Source organism: Vulpes lagopus, chromosome 22, assembly GCF_018345385.1.
Source record: "Vulpes lagopus strain Blue_001 chromosome 22, ASM1834538v1, whole genome shotgun sequence".
NCBI lineage: Eukaryota > Metazoa > Chordata > Mammalia > Carnivora > Canidae > Vulpes > Vulpes lagopus.
Window position 1 is genome coordinate 16,728,659 of NC_054845.1, and position 17,484 is coordinate 16,746,142.

At 35.9% G+C, this 17,484-nt stretch overlaps 1 protein-coding gene across 1 annotated transcript in view; it reads left to right on the forward strand.

Annotated features, from left to right (window-relative positions):
- The first annotated feature begins 1,772 nt into the window (after positions 1-1,772).
- The window catches only part of PTH2R (parathyroid hormone 2 receptor), a 61,350-nt gene continuing 45,638 nt past the window's right edge, over positions 1,773-17,484 (forward strand). Inside the window, exons 1-3 of the mRNA XM_041737580.1 lie at positions 1,773-1,862; positions 10,608-10,718; positions 10,853-10,974. Coding sequence (XP_041593514.1) covers positions 10,897-10,974 — 78 coding nt within the window. The 5' untranslated portion in view covers positions 1,773-1,862; positions 10,608-10,718; positions 10,853-10,896. The remainder of the gene's footprint in view (positions 1,863-10,607; positions 10,719-10,852; positions 10,975-17,484) is intronic.

A 17,484-nucleotide genomic window follows, 5' to 3' on the forward strand; every position in this document is an offset into this window, starting at 1 on the left:
CAGTTGCCACGTTGTAAAAACACTCAGGCACCATATGTAGAGAACTGTATGGTGAGGAACTAACATTTCTTCCTCTTATCAGCCTCTGAGGAACTTAAGCCCTCTGCCAATAGCTGTGTGAGTGCACCATCTTGGAAGTGGATCCTCTAGTCCCAGTCAAATCTAGGTGAAAGCATCTATAGATGAAGTCCTTTTTTTTTTTTTTCAGATGAACCCTTAACTGAAATCTCATAAGAGACTGAAACCCAGAACCACCCAACTAAGCCTCTCCCAAGTTGTGAGATAATGTTTAAGCCACAGAGTTTAATATGTTACATAGCTGAAAATAACAAAGATCTTTCCCTCCTTAAAAATCTGTTTTTTGGATTCATTTTTGGTACCAAATGAATTATATCATGTTAGATGAAGCATGACTTTGTTATTGAGTTTTCTGGAAATTCAATATGGTTTAAAGATATGTGTATGGGTGCCAAGTTGGCAGAGGTGGATTTTGGTGCCTTTGTTGGCTTTGTCAACTTGGCTATGTTAAATATTTTTTTCTAGAATCCACATTCCCTTTAGTTTCTGGTTAGGGTGACACACGACATTTTTTCATGAGCACTGGAGAACAGAAGTGAAGCAGCAGCCATTTTGTTTTTTACATTCAGATGGTCAAGGCAGGTACTTTCATATCTCACATGTTGTTGCTTATTTGTTGGCTCAGCTCACTGGGGAGAGATAGCAGCCAAGTCTGTAGATGCTTCTTCTTTTCCTGGGTCCTCATTTAACTTCTCTGGTTCCTGGGCTAAGTGGTGTTTGGGCCCATGATAAAGAATGCCAGCTTCTGCTGGACACCTACAGTATGAGGGTTGGAGCTGCCAAGAATTTGCATGTACTCTAGTGTGTCCTCATGGTTTCTAGCTCATGCTCATGGTTCCAGTTTGTTTTTACTTTCCTTCTGTTTACACTCATCTTCTCTTTTTTACTGGCTGACCTTCAGATTTCCACATCCAGCATCGGACCCCCACCCCCAACTCAAAAAAAAAAAGCCTTCTGGAGATTGTTTAACTACCTCCCACAATCATTTAATCAAACCCCTAAAACAAGTACTTATTGTCTCTATCTCTACCTGTATTTCTCTATAATCTACCTTAATCTCTTAATAGTTCTGCTTCTCTGATTTGTAACTTGACTAATAGAATGATCTTCACACTTATTGTGTGCCTTCAAATATGTTCATTCTCAAACCCATTAAAGTTAGTGCAAGAAACACAAAGTGTTCTTGTGAAACATGAGGATTATCAGGCTCCACCTCCAAAAATAAATTCTGATTCACTGAATCTGATGTGTAGCCTAAGGATCTGCATTTTATATGTGCATCAGATTCAGGTGGTCCAAGCATCACACTTTGAACAAACATTTCTGAATATTTTGTCATGTTTAAAATATATTTCACTGAAATGAAAGTTTTCCAAAGTAGAATTTCCTCTCCATGACTGGTGCTGTTAAAGTCAAATCAAGGTGAACTCATTCAATAAGAATTCATTATTCACTTGTATGTTAGAAGCATGTTCCAGGGTGAGAATGGGTATCAAGGTGTCTGGTGAAAGGTATCTTGTAAAAAGTTTGACTCAGACAGAAGGCTATTCCAGATAGGTGGATATCAAAACTTTAATTTTCAAATATATTAGGAGGTAGATTAATGAAAGATTATGTCATGGCTTAAAAAAAAAGAGGTAATGGGAATATTTTTCTGTTTGTATTTTGTTCATTTCCACAGCTGGATTCTGATGGCACCATTACTATAGAGGAGCAGATTGTCCTTGTGCTGAAAGCTAAAGTACAGTGTGAACTCAACATCACAGCTCAGCTCCAGGAAGGAGGTAAAGGTGCTGAAAATTATGTCTTCTTGTGTTCCTACCCCAATCCTCAAAAAGACTCAAGTTTCCCTTTTAAGTAGTAACAGAGTGTTCCTCACTAGTCTTTCCATGTTTCTATACGGAGCGTGTAGAATGGAATCAGGCTCTTCTCATTTCTTTAACCGCAAGCTCTTCCCTCCATATGGACAGAATGACTTGCCTGATTTTTGAGTTTCAGAGTAGCAGCTGGGCATGTGCATGTCAGTCTCTTTCTCAGGCCTCAGATCTGTTTGCGTGCAGAGAGCATGAGTACTGGTTTGCCCTTAACTAGGTAGTAGGCTTGGAGGGGGCAGGCTCTGTTTCTTGTGCATATTGCTTGGACTTTTGGGTAGTACAGATAAATATCAGAAGAACAAACAAGGAGGCCCTTTTATATGTACCTAAGCCCTGTTCTCAAAAAAAAATTTTTTTTCTTAGTAAAATAATCATTTAATTTCCATATGCCTGACTCTTTGTGTAATTAGTTCCAAATTCAAGTGGGGAACTAGAAAAACAAAACAACACTACAGGTGAGCTTGTGGTGGTGTTGGTGCTTTTGAGTGGTTCTACTCTTGTAAATATACAGGAATCTGTGGCTTGTGCTCCTTGGGGCCTGGTGCTCACTCACAGTTCTTATTGGGGCCATTGAAAAAAGTTACTTATTGGAATCTTTGGAGTAGTAGGTAAATTATAATAGTTTACATGGGAAAATTTCTTGCCTTGATAGTTGATTATAATTAAGGAATTTTTTTTTATTTTTTATTTTTTTTATTTTTATTTTTTTTAGAAAGGAATTTTTTTTTTTTTAAAAGAGAGGTGCTATTGACTGAATTTCCTAACTTCCCAACAATCAGAATGCAGCAGATAATGTCTTTAAAGCTATGCCTTACTAAAATTAGCAACTCAGGAAACAACAGATGTTGGCAGTGATGTGGAGAAAGAGGGCCCTCTTGCACTGTTGGTGGGAATGCAAGCTGGTTTAGCCACTCTGGGAAACAGTATGGAGGTTCCTCAAAAATGTTAAAAATAGAACTACCCTACAACCCAGAAATTGTGCTACTAGGTATTTATCCAAAGGATACAAAAATACCGAGTCAAAGGGGCACATGTTTGAAAACACAATGTCCATAATAGCCAAATATGGCAAGAGACCAGATGTCCATTGACAGAAGAATGATTAAAGAATATGTGGTATACATATGCAATGGACTGTTAGCCATCAAAAAGAATGAAATCTCACCATTTGCAATGACTTGGATGGAACTAGGGGGTATTATGCTAAGCAAAATAAGTCAGAGAAAGACAAATACCATATGATTTCACTCATGTAGAATTTAAGGAACAAAACAGATGAACATAGGGAACATAGATGAACAAAGGGAAGGAAAAAATAAAATGAAATCAGAGCAGTAGACAAACCATAAGAGATTCTTAGCTATAGGAGACAAACTGAGGGTCACTGGAGGAGAGGTGGGGGAGGGGGGATGAGGTAATTAGATGATGGGCATTAAGGAGGACACTTGATGTAATGAGCACTGGGTGTTATATGAAACTGATGAATCACGAAATTCTACCTCTGAAAAGAATAATACAGTATATGTTAACTAAACTGAATAAAAAAAAAACGCTATGCCCTAGGGTGCTTGGATGGCTCAGTTGGTTACGCTTAAGACTTGATTTTGGCTCAGTTCTATGATCTCAGGTTTGTGAGACTGAGCCTGGGATAGAGCTCTGCACTGGGTGTGGAGCCTGCTTAAAATTCTCTCTCTCTCTACCTACCCCTTCCCCCACCACTCCCTCCCTAAAAAGAAAAAAAAAAAGCTATGCCTTATAATGAAATATCTGGTTTGATCTACTTCATTCTAATCTCCAAATACTTAATTTAAGAATTTTTCTTAAAGTTTATCTATAACTTCTACCTCTTGAATAATATAAGCAATTTGAAATATTTTAATTTCTTCCAAATTATGTTATTGTCATATAATATTACATTAATAAGGTCATATAGTTTTATCTTAATTATATATTTTAATTTTTCTTCAAAAATTTACAAGAATGTCTTTTTGTAAGATTTCTTTATGTTAGAAGTTGCTTGCAGTGAGTTCTCTCAGTGTTTGCTTGTCTGAAAAGCTGTTTATTTCAGTCTCAGGCTTCAAAGATGCTTTTTCTGAACATAGGATCCTTGGTTGAGAATTATTTACTTTTAGCACCTGAATATTATTTAATCTTTGCCCTAGCTTCCATTGCTGTTGGTGGCAAATCAGTTTTCAGTCTTTGTTGATGATTAATTTTTTTTCTCTCAGTTCCTTTTAAGAGCTTTTCTTTGAGTTTGATATTCTGCAATTTTATTCTGTTTTCTAGGTACAGATTTATTTGATTTCTGAAGTCTGAGGATCTGCCTTTAGCCATTGGTGGGAATTGTTTGCTATTTTGTCTTTGAAACTTTGCTTTCCCTCATTCTCCTAGTCTTTCTATCTGGAACACCAATTAGACAAATGTAGGATCTTTTCACCCTACTCTTTGTGTCTTCATGTCTTGTATATTTTTCTTTTCTTTGTTTCTCTACAGTTTCTTTACTTTGTTTCTCTACTGTTTTGGTAATTTCTTCAGATATATTTTCCAATATGCTAACTCTTTGTTCAGCTTTGTCTAATGGCTGTTTAATCCATCCATTAAGTTAATTTTGATTATCCATTTTTCACTTTCTGGAATCTTTATATTTAGTATTTATAGTCTTTTTTATCTTCAATATCTTTTCAATTTCTTCTCTTTTTTATTAAACATGTTTTATATTCTTTTTTTTAAGGATTTTATTTATTTATCCATGAGGGACAGAGAGAGAGAGAGAGAGAGGCAGAGACACAGGCAGAGGGAGAAGCAGGCTCCATGCAGAGAGCCCAACGTGGGACTCAATCCCGGGTCTCCAGGATCAGACCCTGGGCTGAAAGCGGTGCTAAACCACTGAGCCACCCGGGCTGCCCTATGTTTTTTATTCAAAGAGCAGAATTATAATATTTGATAATTCTAATATTCATAGACTTTGCTTTTCAATACTTATTACCTCACATGGTGGTTTATTTCCTGTGTGTCTAATGATTTATGATAAACAACTCATGATGTTCTCATTGAAAACACATTTAAAAAATATTTTATTTATTTGAGAGAGAGAGAGAGCACACAAGAAGTGGGGATGGGTAGAGGGAGAATCAGAATCCTCGCTGAGCAGGGAGTCTGATGAGGGGCTTGATCCCAGGGTTCTGGGATCATGCCCTGAGCCAAAGGCAGACACTTTACTGAGTCACCTAGGTGCCCCAAAGACACATTTTTCCAGAGACGATTTCTGTTACTTCTGTTAGGTGACCTAAGTCTACTTTAAACTAAATTTAAACCACACATGAATGTGAGCTTTTAGTTAGAAATTTTCAGAGAATTGTTTCTTCTGTTGTTTTCTATTCTAATTCTACATGGAGCCAGGAGTGAAACAAGCCAATCTCTTTCTGAAGGATAGTTTTGTTTCTTGTTCACTAACTAATGGGGTCATGTCTGGATGGGATCCTGACATTATGCATGGAGTTCCTGTTCAATTTCTTGACTGCATCTGGCCTCAGGCTCATCTTTTGTTACTTGAACACAATCTAAATCCAAGCTCTAAGCCAACAGATCAGTAAAGGCCTCCAGGGTAAAGCCCTAAATACAGTGCCTGCTGATCCTATGAAATAATTTCTGGCCTCAGCTCTATTCCTTTCATTTATAGTCAGCAAAGCCATGTTTTAAGAAAGCAGGTTTTTATATTAATCCAGTCTTTGTAGGTGTCTTTTCCTAGGAAGGAGTTCTCTGACACTAATAGTGTCAGAAAAGAGATTCATTCATGTACCTGTAAAGAGCACTGATTCTGATAGCTCAAACATGCAGGTCTACTAACAAGGAGTAACATCGCCATTAAGGAATTTATAAAGATTATTATCTATGAAGGCTAAATGAACTATTTTCTATAAAGTCCCATGAAATATTGAGCTGGAATATAGAGACTAGCTAGTCCAACATTGTCATCTTTAGTGTCTCTTTAACAGTTCAACAAATATATTATTTGCTCACAGTGTATTGTTTCTGTAGTAAGTGCCGGAAAAAATGACCCTATTCTGTCCTTGCCCCATGGAGATGATGGAGATGTAAGTTTAACAACAGGAGTATGTGTGTGTGAGTTTAACAACAGAAGTATCACAACTATGGACCCATTGAAAGGGTATCTTATTTGATTGAGGATGATGGATTGGAGGAGGCTTCCTGGGGGAATAATCATTTCATTTTCAGAGTAAGGGGGTGGGAATTAGATGTGTAGAGGAGGAAAGGAAAAAGACATTCCTGGCAGAGGGAATAGGATAGGCAAAGCCAAGCAATGATGAAGAGTCACATGTCACATGAGTGACACATAAAAAGAATAAAGGATCTGGATATAAAGTTCTGTCTAAAACTTCTGAAAGTGTGAATCATGGGAAACATATAGGTGAATAAATATTTAAAGAGAAAAGGCACTTTCTAAATGTCTTCAGTTTATATGTAAAAAAACTAGAATGATATTTTGAATTCACTAGTAATTTAAGAAATTTCCATCTTTAAGTTCTCTTAAAGTTGAAAAAGGAGTATCAAAATGTTTAGGAATGAGCTGTTGTGCTGTCTACAATATACTCTAAAATACCACAGCAAAAAATAAATTAGATGAAATAAATATGGGAAAATATTAGCAAGTGTCAATTCTAGGTGATGTATATATACATATATACGTATATATATAACATTCTATGTTTTATTTTTGAAAAAAAGTGTAATAAAAAGAAAATACAAATTTTTTTCATGACTATGAAAATGAAAGTTTAAATGCAAATACCTATCTATAAAATGATTCAAGTAGTTAAAAACAAAACCCAAAATATTATTGATCCCAGTTTGATTTCACAAATGTTTGGTTACACTTATTATGGGTAGCTGTGGAATTGAAAGAGAAAAAGTTAGAGTCTCCAAATTTTAGACCATTCTGTGTAAAGATCATAGTTTGACAAGCATCACTAATAAGTAGTTTGTCCTGGCATACACAAGAGATAACAAGGAATGTAATTAATAGTGTTAATTTATAAAGAGAGATGGGTGAATCATCAGGCAATTAATTAGTTTCTTGGTACCGAATAAAAGTATTTACTTGCATAGGATGTGAAATGATGATCAAAGAGTAGATGTTAATTAAGATCTCTATATTAGCTGTGTGAGGCCATGGCTTCCCCAATCCTTTCAACCCTTGTGAATATTTATTATTCTCTTTGCCAAAGAGCCACCAGAGAGATGAACACAATCTACAGAAACACTATTTTTGAGGAATGTTGGTTTTCTGAATTTTGGGGAGTGTGTGTGCATGTGTGTGGGATGGTATCTTATAGGGAACTAGAAAACTGTCCCCTTGAGCATGAGGAAAATATCAGCAGATTTGTCTCCATAGTAGTTTAAAAACTACATAGTTATAGAATAAAAGGTCATTAGGTTTTAAACTTGTATGAACACCTTATTCCATTATGTAACTATTGCCAGAAAATTGCAACATTGCATTTTATCTATTTTCTTTTCTATCTATCTATCTATCTATCTATCTATCTATCATCTATCTATTATCTATCTATCTATCTATCTATCTATCTATCTATCTATCTATGAGAGAGAGAGAGAGAGAGAGAGAGTGCAAGCAGCAGCGAGGGACAGAGGGACAGAGGAAGAGGAGTCCCACTGAGAGGGACTCAGTGTGAAGCCCTACATGGGGCTTAATCTCACAACCCTGAGGTCATGACCTGAGCCAAAATCAAGAATTGAGTGCTTAACTGAATGAGCCTCCCAGGCACCCCTGCAGCATACATTTTAGAGGGGCAACTATCGGGATATAAGAATGTGTGTCCAGGTCCAGTTTTTGTAGAGTGCACGATAGCTGGTAAAGGATTGTAGGTAAATGAGGATGAATGACTTGTTAAAGACAGCGTGAATGAATGGGAAGCCATATGGAGTGGCAGCAAGATACAGAAGAGTGTCTAGGGTAAAGTTGATAAAGGAGATTGATTCACTGCACTCTGTTTAAACAAGAAAGTAAAACAGAACACAGGTAATGATGGAAAGGAACAGGTGAAGCTGTGCTCCAGCAGCAAAAGCCAGTGTGATGTATTCCTGGGTTGCTTGTGATATGGGAAGCACAGGCTTCTATTGTGTGAGCAAAGTGAGGCTGTTTCCAAGAAAATGTCCTCTTCTGTAAGAACAGTGTGGGCGACAGAAGACATTTCCTTTTTCTTATTGCTTCAGCAATTCCCAAAGCAAATCAAGTTATTTGTTTCCATTCGATATGGAGGACGCTAAAAATTTAATTTCAGGTCTATGCTGAGTTCTTTTCTATACAGATCAGGGTTTGTGGGACTGTTCGAAGCTGAACAAACAACTTGACAACATGAACATCAGCTAGAACAAAATTCCTCAGCTGCAGTAAGTGTCATTGGCAATTAAAAAATTGAGAAAGCTGTAAGGGATGGTACTCATGGTAGCAGAATAAGGGTCCCCAAAGATGTCCAGACCCTACTACCTGGTGTTATGCCTGTGTATGCTATGTAATGTGGCACAAGGACGCTGCCGATGGGTTTAGTTATGGGCCTTAGAATAGGGAGGTTATCCTGGATTATCTGGGTGGGTCAGATTTAACCTCTTGTTCCCTTTAAAGTCTCAGAGGAGGGTGGATGAATCAGTAAGGGGAAAGAAGAGTGGAGGAGAGACTGGAAATGTAAGAAGGGTTCAACCTGCCTTGCTGACTTTGAAGATGGAGGAAGGGAGTCATTAGCCAAGGAATCCAAGTGGCTTCTAGAAGTTGATAGCTAGTGAGGAAATGGGGAACTCAGTCCTGGCTGAACTCACTGGACTTCTGACTTAAAGCAGAATAGTGAGATAATAAGTCTGGGTTATTTGAAGCTGTAAAGTTTGTGGTAATTTGTTATGGTAGCAATAGAAAAATGAATATAACACTCATTAAAAGTAATCTCATTTTGAAATGGAGGATATGCTCTTTTCTTGGAAGTTCAATATACAACTAATGAAGAGGAGTCCTGAAGAACAGAGTGTTGACACTGACTGAATATTTGTTAAGCCCTTGCCAAAAACAGACAAAATTCCCCACACTTACTATTGGAATGCGATGAGAATGCAGTTAAAAAATATAGAAGGAAAGGGGATAAGGAGTACTTTGGATGTAATGGTAAGTGGGGAGAGTTTACTCAAAAGTGAGCTGTGAATAAAAGTCTGTAGGATGGAGGGGAATAAGCCTTCAGGCCATTTGGTGAACACACCAAATTGGAGGGAGAACTAGGAGGATCTTAGCAGAACTGAAGTTGAGGAGATAGCGGGGAAAGTGGATTTTGCAGGGCTTTCAGACACGGTAAGACTTGGCTTTTGCTGGGAGTGATATGGGAAGCCTTTGGGAGATTTTGGCTTATTGTGTGAACGAATGAAGGGAGAGCAAGAATGGACCCTGGAAGACCAGATTTACCTTTCAATGAAAAATTTCTTCAATGTATGTGTAAAAAACTAGAACAGCATTTTGATTTCAGTAATTTAAGAAATTTCCACTTTTAAATTCTTTTAAGGTTGAGAGCTGCATATCAAAATATTTAAGAGTGAGCTGTTACGCTGTCTGCAATTTACTTTAAAATACCACAGCAAAAAATATATTAGGTGAAATAAATATGGTAAAATATTAGCAAGTATCAATTCTAGGCAATGTGTGTGTGTATATATATATGTATATATATAAATATTCTGCTATATTTATGAAAAATTTTATAATAAAAATTTTCCTAATGTCTATGAAACAGAATAAAATGTAAATGCAAATACCTACCTATAAAATGATTCAAGTAGTTAAATTTTGGGAATTGAAAACCCAAAATTTATTGATCCCGGTTTGACTTCACAAATGTATATTACATTGTGTTATGGTTACATTATCAGTTCAGTTATAGAACTGAAAAAAGACAAACTTGGAGTCTCCAAATTTTAGATTGTTCTGTGTAAATATCATGATTGATGAACTTGGACCATGGTGTGGCAATGGAGGTTTTGAAAAGTACTGCAGTTATGGATGCATTTTGTCAATTTGATACCCTCCACTCCAAATCTTTATACTTGATTCTTGAGGAGAATAGAGCTTGTGAGAATTTTGAGATGAGTGTTAGACTCAAACAACAAATTACTAGAATTATTGGTAAAAAAAAATAAGCAAAGACATATTGGTAAAAAGGCAAACTCAAGTCTTGGAGCTTACCTGGGAAGCTCAGTCTGTTTCACATATCATATTTTTTAATAGCAATTTTTAAAAATCTCAAGTAAAAAATGTAGTTATAACTATGGTTGAATTTTACTAAAGTTGTTCACAATGAATTCCAGTGTTTCCTTTATGTTACTTGCTCAACTCACATATAGTGGAATCACTAATTTTTAATTTATGCAAACCAAATGTTCCTATTAATAGATCTTTATGAAACTAGGTGGATGACTCTTAGGACATTTGCCTCATATCAACCCCATTCTAGTTTCCACAATGACCAATTTGTTTTACACTTTGCTAAGATGGAGACCTGGAATTTTGTATTTTGAGTGCATCTATTATCTGGTTCCAATTGCATTTTTGTTTATTTGCTTTTTAATTTTTTTCTTTACTAGAGGGAAATTGTTTCCCAGAATGGGATGGACTCATTTGTTGGCCCAGAGGAACAGTGGGGAAAATATTGGCTGTCCCATGCCCTCCTTATATTTATGACTTCAATCATAAAGGTATTGAGTTTTTCTGAAATGATTAATTTGGAATAGAAATGTACTTTAAAGAAAAAAAGAAATGTGCTTTTTTCCCCCCTAATGAGGGCCAAGTGAATTGAGCAATTTCAGTGTTTTTCTTCATGTCTTTACAGGAGTTGCTTTCCGACACTGTAACCCCAATGGAACATGGGATTTTATGTATAGTTTAAATAAAACGTGGGCTAATTATTCAGACTGCCTTCGTTTCCTGCAGCAAGATATCAGCATAGGAAAGGTAATGATAACTTTGTATTTGTGAGCCCCTAAGGGAAAATGGAATAATATTTTTATTGCATTTCTTAATTGTCAATTATAACATATAAAAACCTCTTTATTCTAGGACACAAAGATTATAAAAGATGAAAACAAAGTTGGAATCTTTTTAGCTATCCAGTTAAGGAAAGGTGTAGGACCTGAAACATTCTAGTTTTTTTCTTTTTTTTTTTTTTTAATTTTTATTTATTTATGATAGTCACAGAGAGATAGAGAGAGAGAGAGGCAGAGACATAGGCAGAGGGAGAAGCAGGCTCCATGCACCGGGAGCCCGATGTGGGATTCGATCCCGGGTCTCCAGGATCGCGCCCTGGGCCAAAGGCAGGCACCAAACCGCTGCGCCACCCAGGGATCCCTCTAGTTTTTTCTTTAGTTAGAGTTATCTGGCTGAGATATATGCATATATACTTATAAATATGTGTCTGTATATTGTGTTATAGTATGTTATGTGTACATTATATTTAGCTATACTACATTAGATTATGCATACAAATCAAAATAGGTAGTCAGCACCATGATTTACAATTTCCTGTTACCTGTGAATGGCTACATCTCATTTCATTCTATATTCCTGAAGGAGATTTGTATTCTATTTTATTACTTATTTTATTTATTTTAAAGACTTATTTATTCATCAGAGACACAGAGAGAGAGAGGCAGAGACAGAGGCAGAAGGAGAAGCAGGGTCCCTGTAGAGAGCCTGATGCGGGACTTGATCCTAGGACCCAGGGATCACGCCCTGAGCCAAAGGCAGATGCTCAACCACTGAGCCACCCAGGCGTCCTGAGATTTGTATTTTGAAGATGTATTTTTCATTTCATAAGATTAGCCAGTAGGTGATTTCATTAGCATAAGAAAGATTAGAGTTGTAGAATTAAGGATTAGAAGCAAGGGGCATCCTTTAGGTCTTGTGGAAGATGCCTTAATTTTATACCTGAGTCAGCTCAGAGCCAGAGATTAGGTATTAGTCACAGTGGCCCAGCTCACTGATTACAGGCTCTAAAGCAGAATCCCGATATCCAAGTTCTTCATCAGTGCTATTTGCAGTATAGCAAACTGTTGTAAACTTTGGAAACTTCTAGATAGTCACTTTTAAGTGATACGTGGTGCTTTAAAAGTCATGCTTAATTTCCTATCACTCAAACCTCATGAGTAAAATGCATGATGATACATGCATACGATGTTAAGAGTGAACATGATAAATAGATGTATAAATGATTTTTATGGGGACCCTGAGAACAGTCTGTCATACATAAACTCTACGAGCATTAGAGATTTTTCTTTATGCTTGATTTTTTTTGGAGAGGGGAGAAGCAGGGAAAGCAGGAGAAGCAGTGAGTTACAGATTTCTTTGATTTTGCATTTTGCACTAGTCAGGACTTCCTTTCTTAACTTCCTTCTTTTCTACACAAAGCACTACCTACCACCTTAATGAACTCTTTAGTAAGTTGCTGAAAGACCTTCAGCTCCATTTAGGTCACTGTTGACAAACTTTTTGGATAAAATTAGTCAATGTGAGGAGATGATGTATTCCACAATGGAGCTAAAACTAACAGTGAGTTTGTATAAAATGTTTGAAAATAATTTTAATTTCATCAACAGAAAGAAATACTCAATATATTTTTAGTGTACTCTGTGATGAATTTATTTGTACATGAAATGATGATGAATGCATGTCTTTCACAGCTTTTAAATGGACATTAAGTTAAATCATGGTTTTATTTACACTGAACTCTAATCTTGTAACCACTCTTTGTGATTACTGTGTATTCCAACAATCAAAGTAGCTAAGGATGGTAGTATACCCAAGCATGTATTGTTTCATGTAAACATGATCTAAAAATTAACTGAAAAAAATTGATGAATTTTGTTAGCATCAATAATTTTATCTCCATAATTAAAAATGTAAAGAGTGTTTTCTCTTGTTTATAACCCTAAGCAATAATTTGAAAAAACTTAAGAAAACTAAATATCCCCTAGTAAGAAAACTGGATATCTCCTGAAATTTTGATATACTCTAAGGCAAAGTGATATTACTTATTTATGAGATATTAATTATTAATGGTTGTAATGAGAATTTTTATATAAGGAACAAGAAATAAAAAACAAAAATGTGCACATTAAGAATAAACATCTTTACTGGGATAAATAAGACTAAGGTTTTTTAAACATCTATTTTTTTGTTTCTTTAATAATTTCTTTGCTGTTGGCTTGACAAGATAAGACAGTTACTTTTAGGAAAAAGATGGGAAGGAACACTTCTGATAGGCCAGAAGTTTATTAAATTCGTTAGAGTATTATATTTAAAGCAGTAGCAGACTGTAGAAATTACCATATAATACGTCTCATGTTTAAAGGTTAAATGAACTTCTGGATAGCAATTTCGAAATGTATATTACAAAAACTTCAAATCAGTCACATCCTTTGATCTTATAATGTTATTTCTAAGATTCAAGTATAAGGATTTGACGTGGGAATTGAATGGACAAAATGTTCATTGAACCATTAATATTTATAGTCAATATTCTGAAGAATTTAAGTTTCTAGTGAAGAACCTTCCAGAGAAAATCAAATAAACTCCTATATATATTTTTTTTTTGTAAAGAGCTCATGGCCTTAGGAAATTCCTTTGTTATGCAGTTAACCGAAAAAAAACCCCAGGTAATAAAGTTGTATGTAAATTGGGAATGTAGATGCTCAAAACAATAGAAAATGCTGCATAGAGATAGAATAAAAAGACATACATGAAATATAGTGTTTCTTTTTGGTAGGAATTCAGAAGTTCCCCCTCCCCCCTGCTTTTGTATTTCACATATTATCCAAATATTTTCTTTTTTCTTTTCTTTCCTTTTTTCTTTTCTTTTCTTTTCTTTTCTTTTCTTTTCTTTTCTTTTCTTTTCTTTTCTTTCTTTTCTTTTCTTTTCTTTTCTTTTCTTTTCTTTTTCTTCTTTTCCTTTCCTTTCCTTTTCTTCTTTTCTTTTCTTTCTTTTCTTCTTTTCTTTTCTTTTCTTTTCTTTTCTTTTCTTTTCTTTTCTTTTCTTTTCTTTTCTTTTCTTTTTTCTTCTTTTTTTTTAAAGTAGGCTCTATGCCCAGCATGGAGCCCAATAAGGAGCTTTGAACTCATGACCCTGAGATCAAGACTTGAGTTGAGAGAGACCAAGAGTCGGTGGCTTAACTGACTGAACCACCCAGGTGCCCCCAAATATTTTCTACAAAAAGTTTTAGTATTTTATTAACTGATAATAATACGTAGTAAACATTTTAAAAAAAGGAACAAGAGGCAAAATCTTTTGCTTTCAGTTAGGATGCAGGAAGTTGTCACAGTAGGAGTAGATTAAGACATAAAATCAGTTATTTGTAATAACTCATCAGTGAGCTGAGGATGCCAAGCAAGCCTAATGATCCTCATTCTAGAAGTGGGCCATGACTGATATTTATCCCTGGGTTTGTAGCAGAAGAGGAACAACCAGGCCATAGAAGGTGATTGCAAGAAAAGAGCCAAGCTTTTAAATCAACTGTTTATTTATTTGCTTTAGAGAGAGAGAGAAAGAGAGAGAGAGAGAGTGCACGCATGCACAAGCAAGCTGGGGGAGAGGCAGTGGGAGAGAGAGAGAATCCTGAAGCAGACCTTGCACTGCGTCACAAGCCATTTGGGGCATCAGTCTAGATGCAGGGCCAGGTCTCAGGACCCTGAGATCCTGATGTCAGCCGAAACCACGAGTTGGCTGCTAAGCCAACTGCGCCCCTCAAACCAACTTTTAACAGACGAGGGCTGGCATAAGGGCTTAGAATCCCAAGAAGTGAGCCCCATTCAGTGTGCTATCACCCATTAGCCAGTTTTTTTTCCCCATGGAGCCTTCATTGAGTGTGTGGAGGCCTTGTTGTCAAATTTGGTCTGGGGGCAGCACTGGGGGGGGGGGGTAGCTAAGACAATTTCCCCCAGAGGTGCAAAACACTCTCTGAGTGAAAGGCAGCACTTAGCCAGAGGCATAGAACAGAATATAGCGTTAAGAGACATGCTTTAAGGTACTTGGTGCTTGATTGCACAGCCTGCATGCCAAGGGAGGGTGGCAGAGTGAAGTAAAATCCTTAACATCTCAAAAAACTGATGGATGATTCCCATAGCAAAAGTTCTGTGGTTCAAAAATGTCAAGTGGACTAAAATTCACATAATGGCCAGTAGGGGCTGCTAGTGCTAAGATCTCGAGGTCCGCTGTAAGAGTCCGATTCTGCTCTCAAATCCTAAAACCAGGATAAAAGGGTCACAAGAAAACATAAAACTACAACAAAGCTCAACTTAGTTTAACAACAGAGTAATCCAGCCTCTGGCTTACCTGATGGAGGAAGAGGCTTGTACTTTTCAGGCAGTTGACATCATACACTTTAGTCTCTACTATTATTTCACTAACAAATAGGTCCTGGAATGTGATACCAAATTATGAGGCAGAGACCCAAAATCTAGAGTAAAAGTAAGAGCAGGAAAAAAACAGATGATCCAGATGTTGGAATTTGCAGACGAGTATTTAATAATAGCTATTATAAACATGTTATATTATTTAGTGAAAAAGGCACGTAAAACAGGTGGGAAAATCAAAGAAATAAAAACCTCAAAAAATAGCAATATAGAAATTCTAAAGTGGAAATATTCAATTCAAAAATGAAGCATTCATTTGATATGCTCAACAGCATACTGGATACAGCATGATAAAAAAGATCAATGCACTTAAAGAGAGGTTGATAGAAATTTTCCAAATGAAGCATTAGGAGAAAAAATAAAATAACAGAAGCATCTGAGACTTGTGAGACAAATATTTAATTGTCTAACATAGGTGAAAGTAGAGGTAAAGAGAGAGAATGGGACAAAATAAATATTTGAGGAGACAATGGCCAAGAATTTTTTAAATGGATGAAATCAGTCAACCCACACATTCCAAAAACTTAGCAAACCCTATGCAAGATAAATGAAAAGAAAATCATACTTAGGTACATCATAGTTAAACTGCTGTAAATACAGTAAAAGAAAATCTTAAAAGCGGACAGAGAAAATGGCACATTAATATGCAGGGAACAGCAATAAAAAGGATACCTGTCTTTTAGGCAGGAAACAATGGAGGCTGAAATACAATAGGGTGACATCTTAAAGTGATAATATGCATTAAGATAATGGTAAAATAATGATACTCTTCAGACAGAAAATATATAAGAGAATTCATCTTCATCATACCTTCAGTATAGGAAATGCTCAAGAGAGTTCTCCAGGTCAAAGAGAAATATATCAGCTAGGAACATAGATTGGTAGGAAGGAATGAGGAGGACCAGAACGGTATATATGGATAAAAATGACAGACTAAAATAATAAATGAAACTATATTCTTTTCCTTATTAGTTGTTATATATATATCTATCTTTATATCTTTAGCTATAATTCATTTAAGTCTATTTACTGGGGTGCCGGGGTGGCTCAGTCGGTTAAATGTCTACCTTCAGCTCAGGTCATGTTCCGGGGGTCCTGGGATCAAGTCCTGCACTGGGCTTTCTGCTCAGCAGGAAGTCTGCTTCTCCCTCTGTGCTCTTTCTCTCTCAAATAAATAAAAAAATCTTTAAAAAAGTCTATTGACTGCTTAAAGCAAACATAATAGTCTCTTATTAGGGTTTATAAATTATGTAGACAAAATCTAAAAGGGACAAAGTCTGGAAAGTGAATTTGAGTATATGGTTGTAAACTTTTTATGAGAAACTTTTTGTGAAATAGTTCAATATTATTTAAGTGGAGGCTCTGATGAGTTCAGGATACGTAATTGCTAAAAAAAAACCCCCACAAATGAAATATTAAGAAATATTTGATTGGCCCTCCCCTCCTCAAATAAAAGGTAAGAAAGCAGGTACAGAGGAACAAAGAAAAGTAGACATATAGAATGTGAATATTAATGTGTTATTTTTAAGCCCAACCATAGCAATGATTATGTTCAATGTAAATGAACTAAACAGCCACTTGAAAGGCAGAATGGGTAATAAATGTATGACTTAATTATATACCATTTGCAAGAAATGTACTCTAAATGTAAAGATATAGATAAATGTGGAGATAATAGATCTGTTGAAATTAAAAGGGTGAATAAGTCATATGCAGTGCATAGCCTAAGCCTAAGAAAGTTGATGTGGCTAACTAGATTTTAAGACAGAGTACTACTAAGGTGGAAGGACATATCAGAATGATGAAAGAATCTATTTACCAGGAGGAAATAGTGATAATAAATATCCATGCATTTAGGAGCTTCATATTGCATAAAGCAAAAATTGTCAAAGCAAAAGGGAGACATGATCAAATCCCACCAAGTTGGAGTTTGTAAAAGTACCATTCTCTCAGTAATTGCTGAAACAATTAGACAAAAACTTTCATAGGATTTCTTTCATACAATTTGATGAAAATGACATTTATACAGTCACCAAACACTACAAAGTTCACATTCTT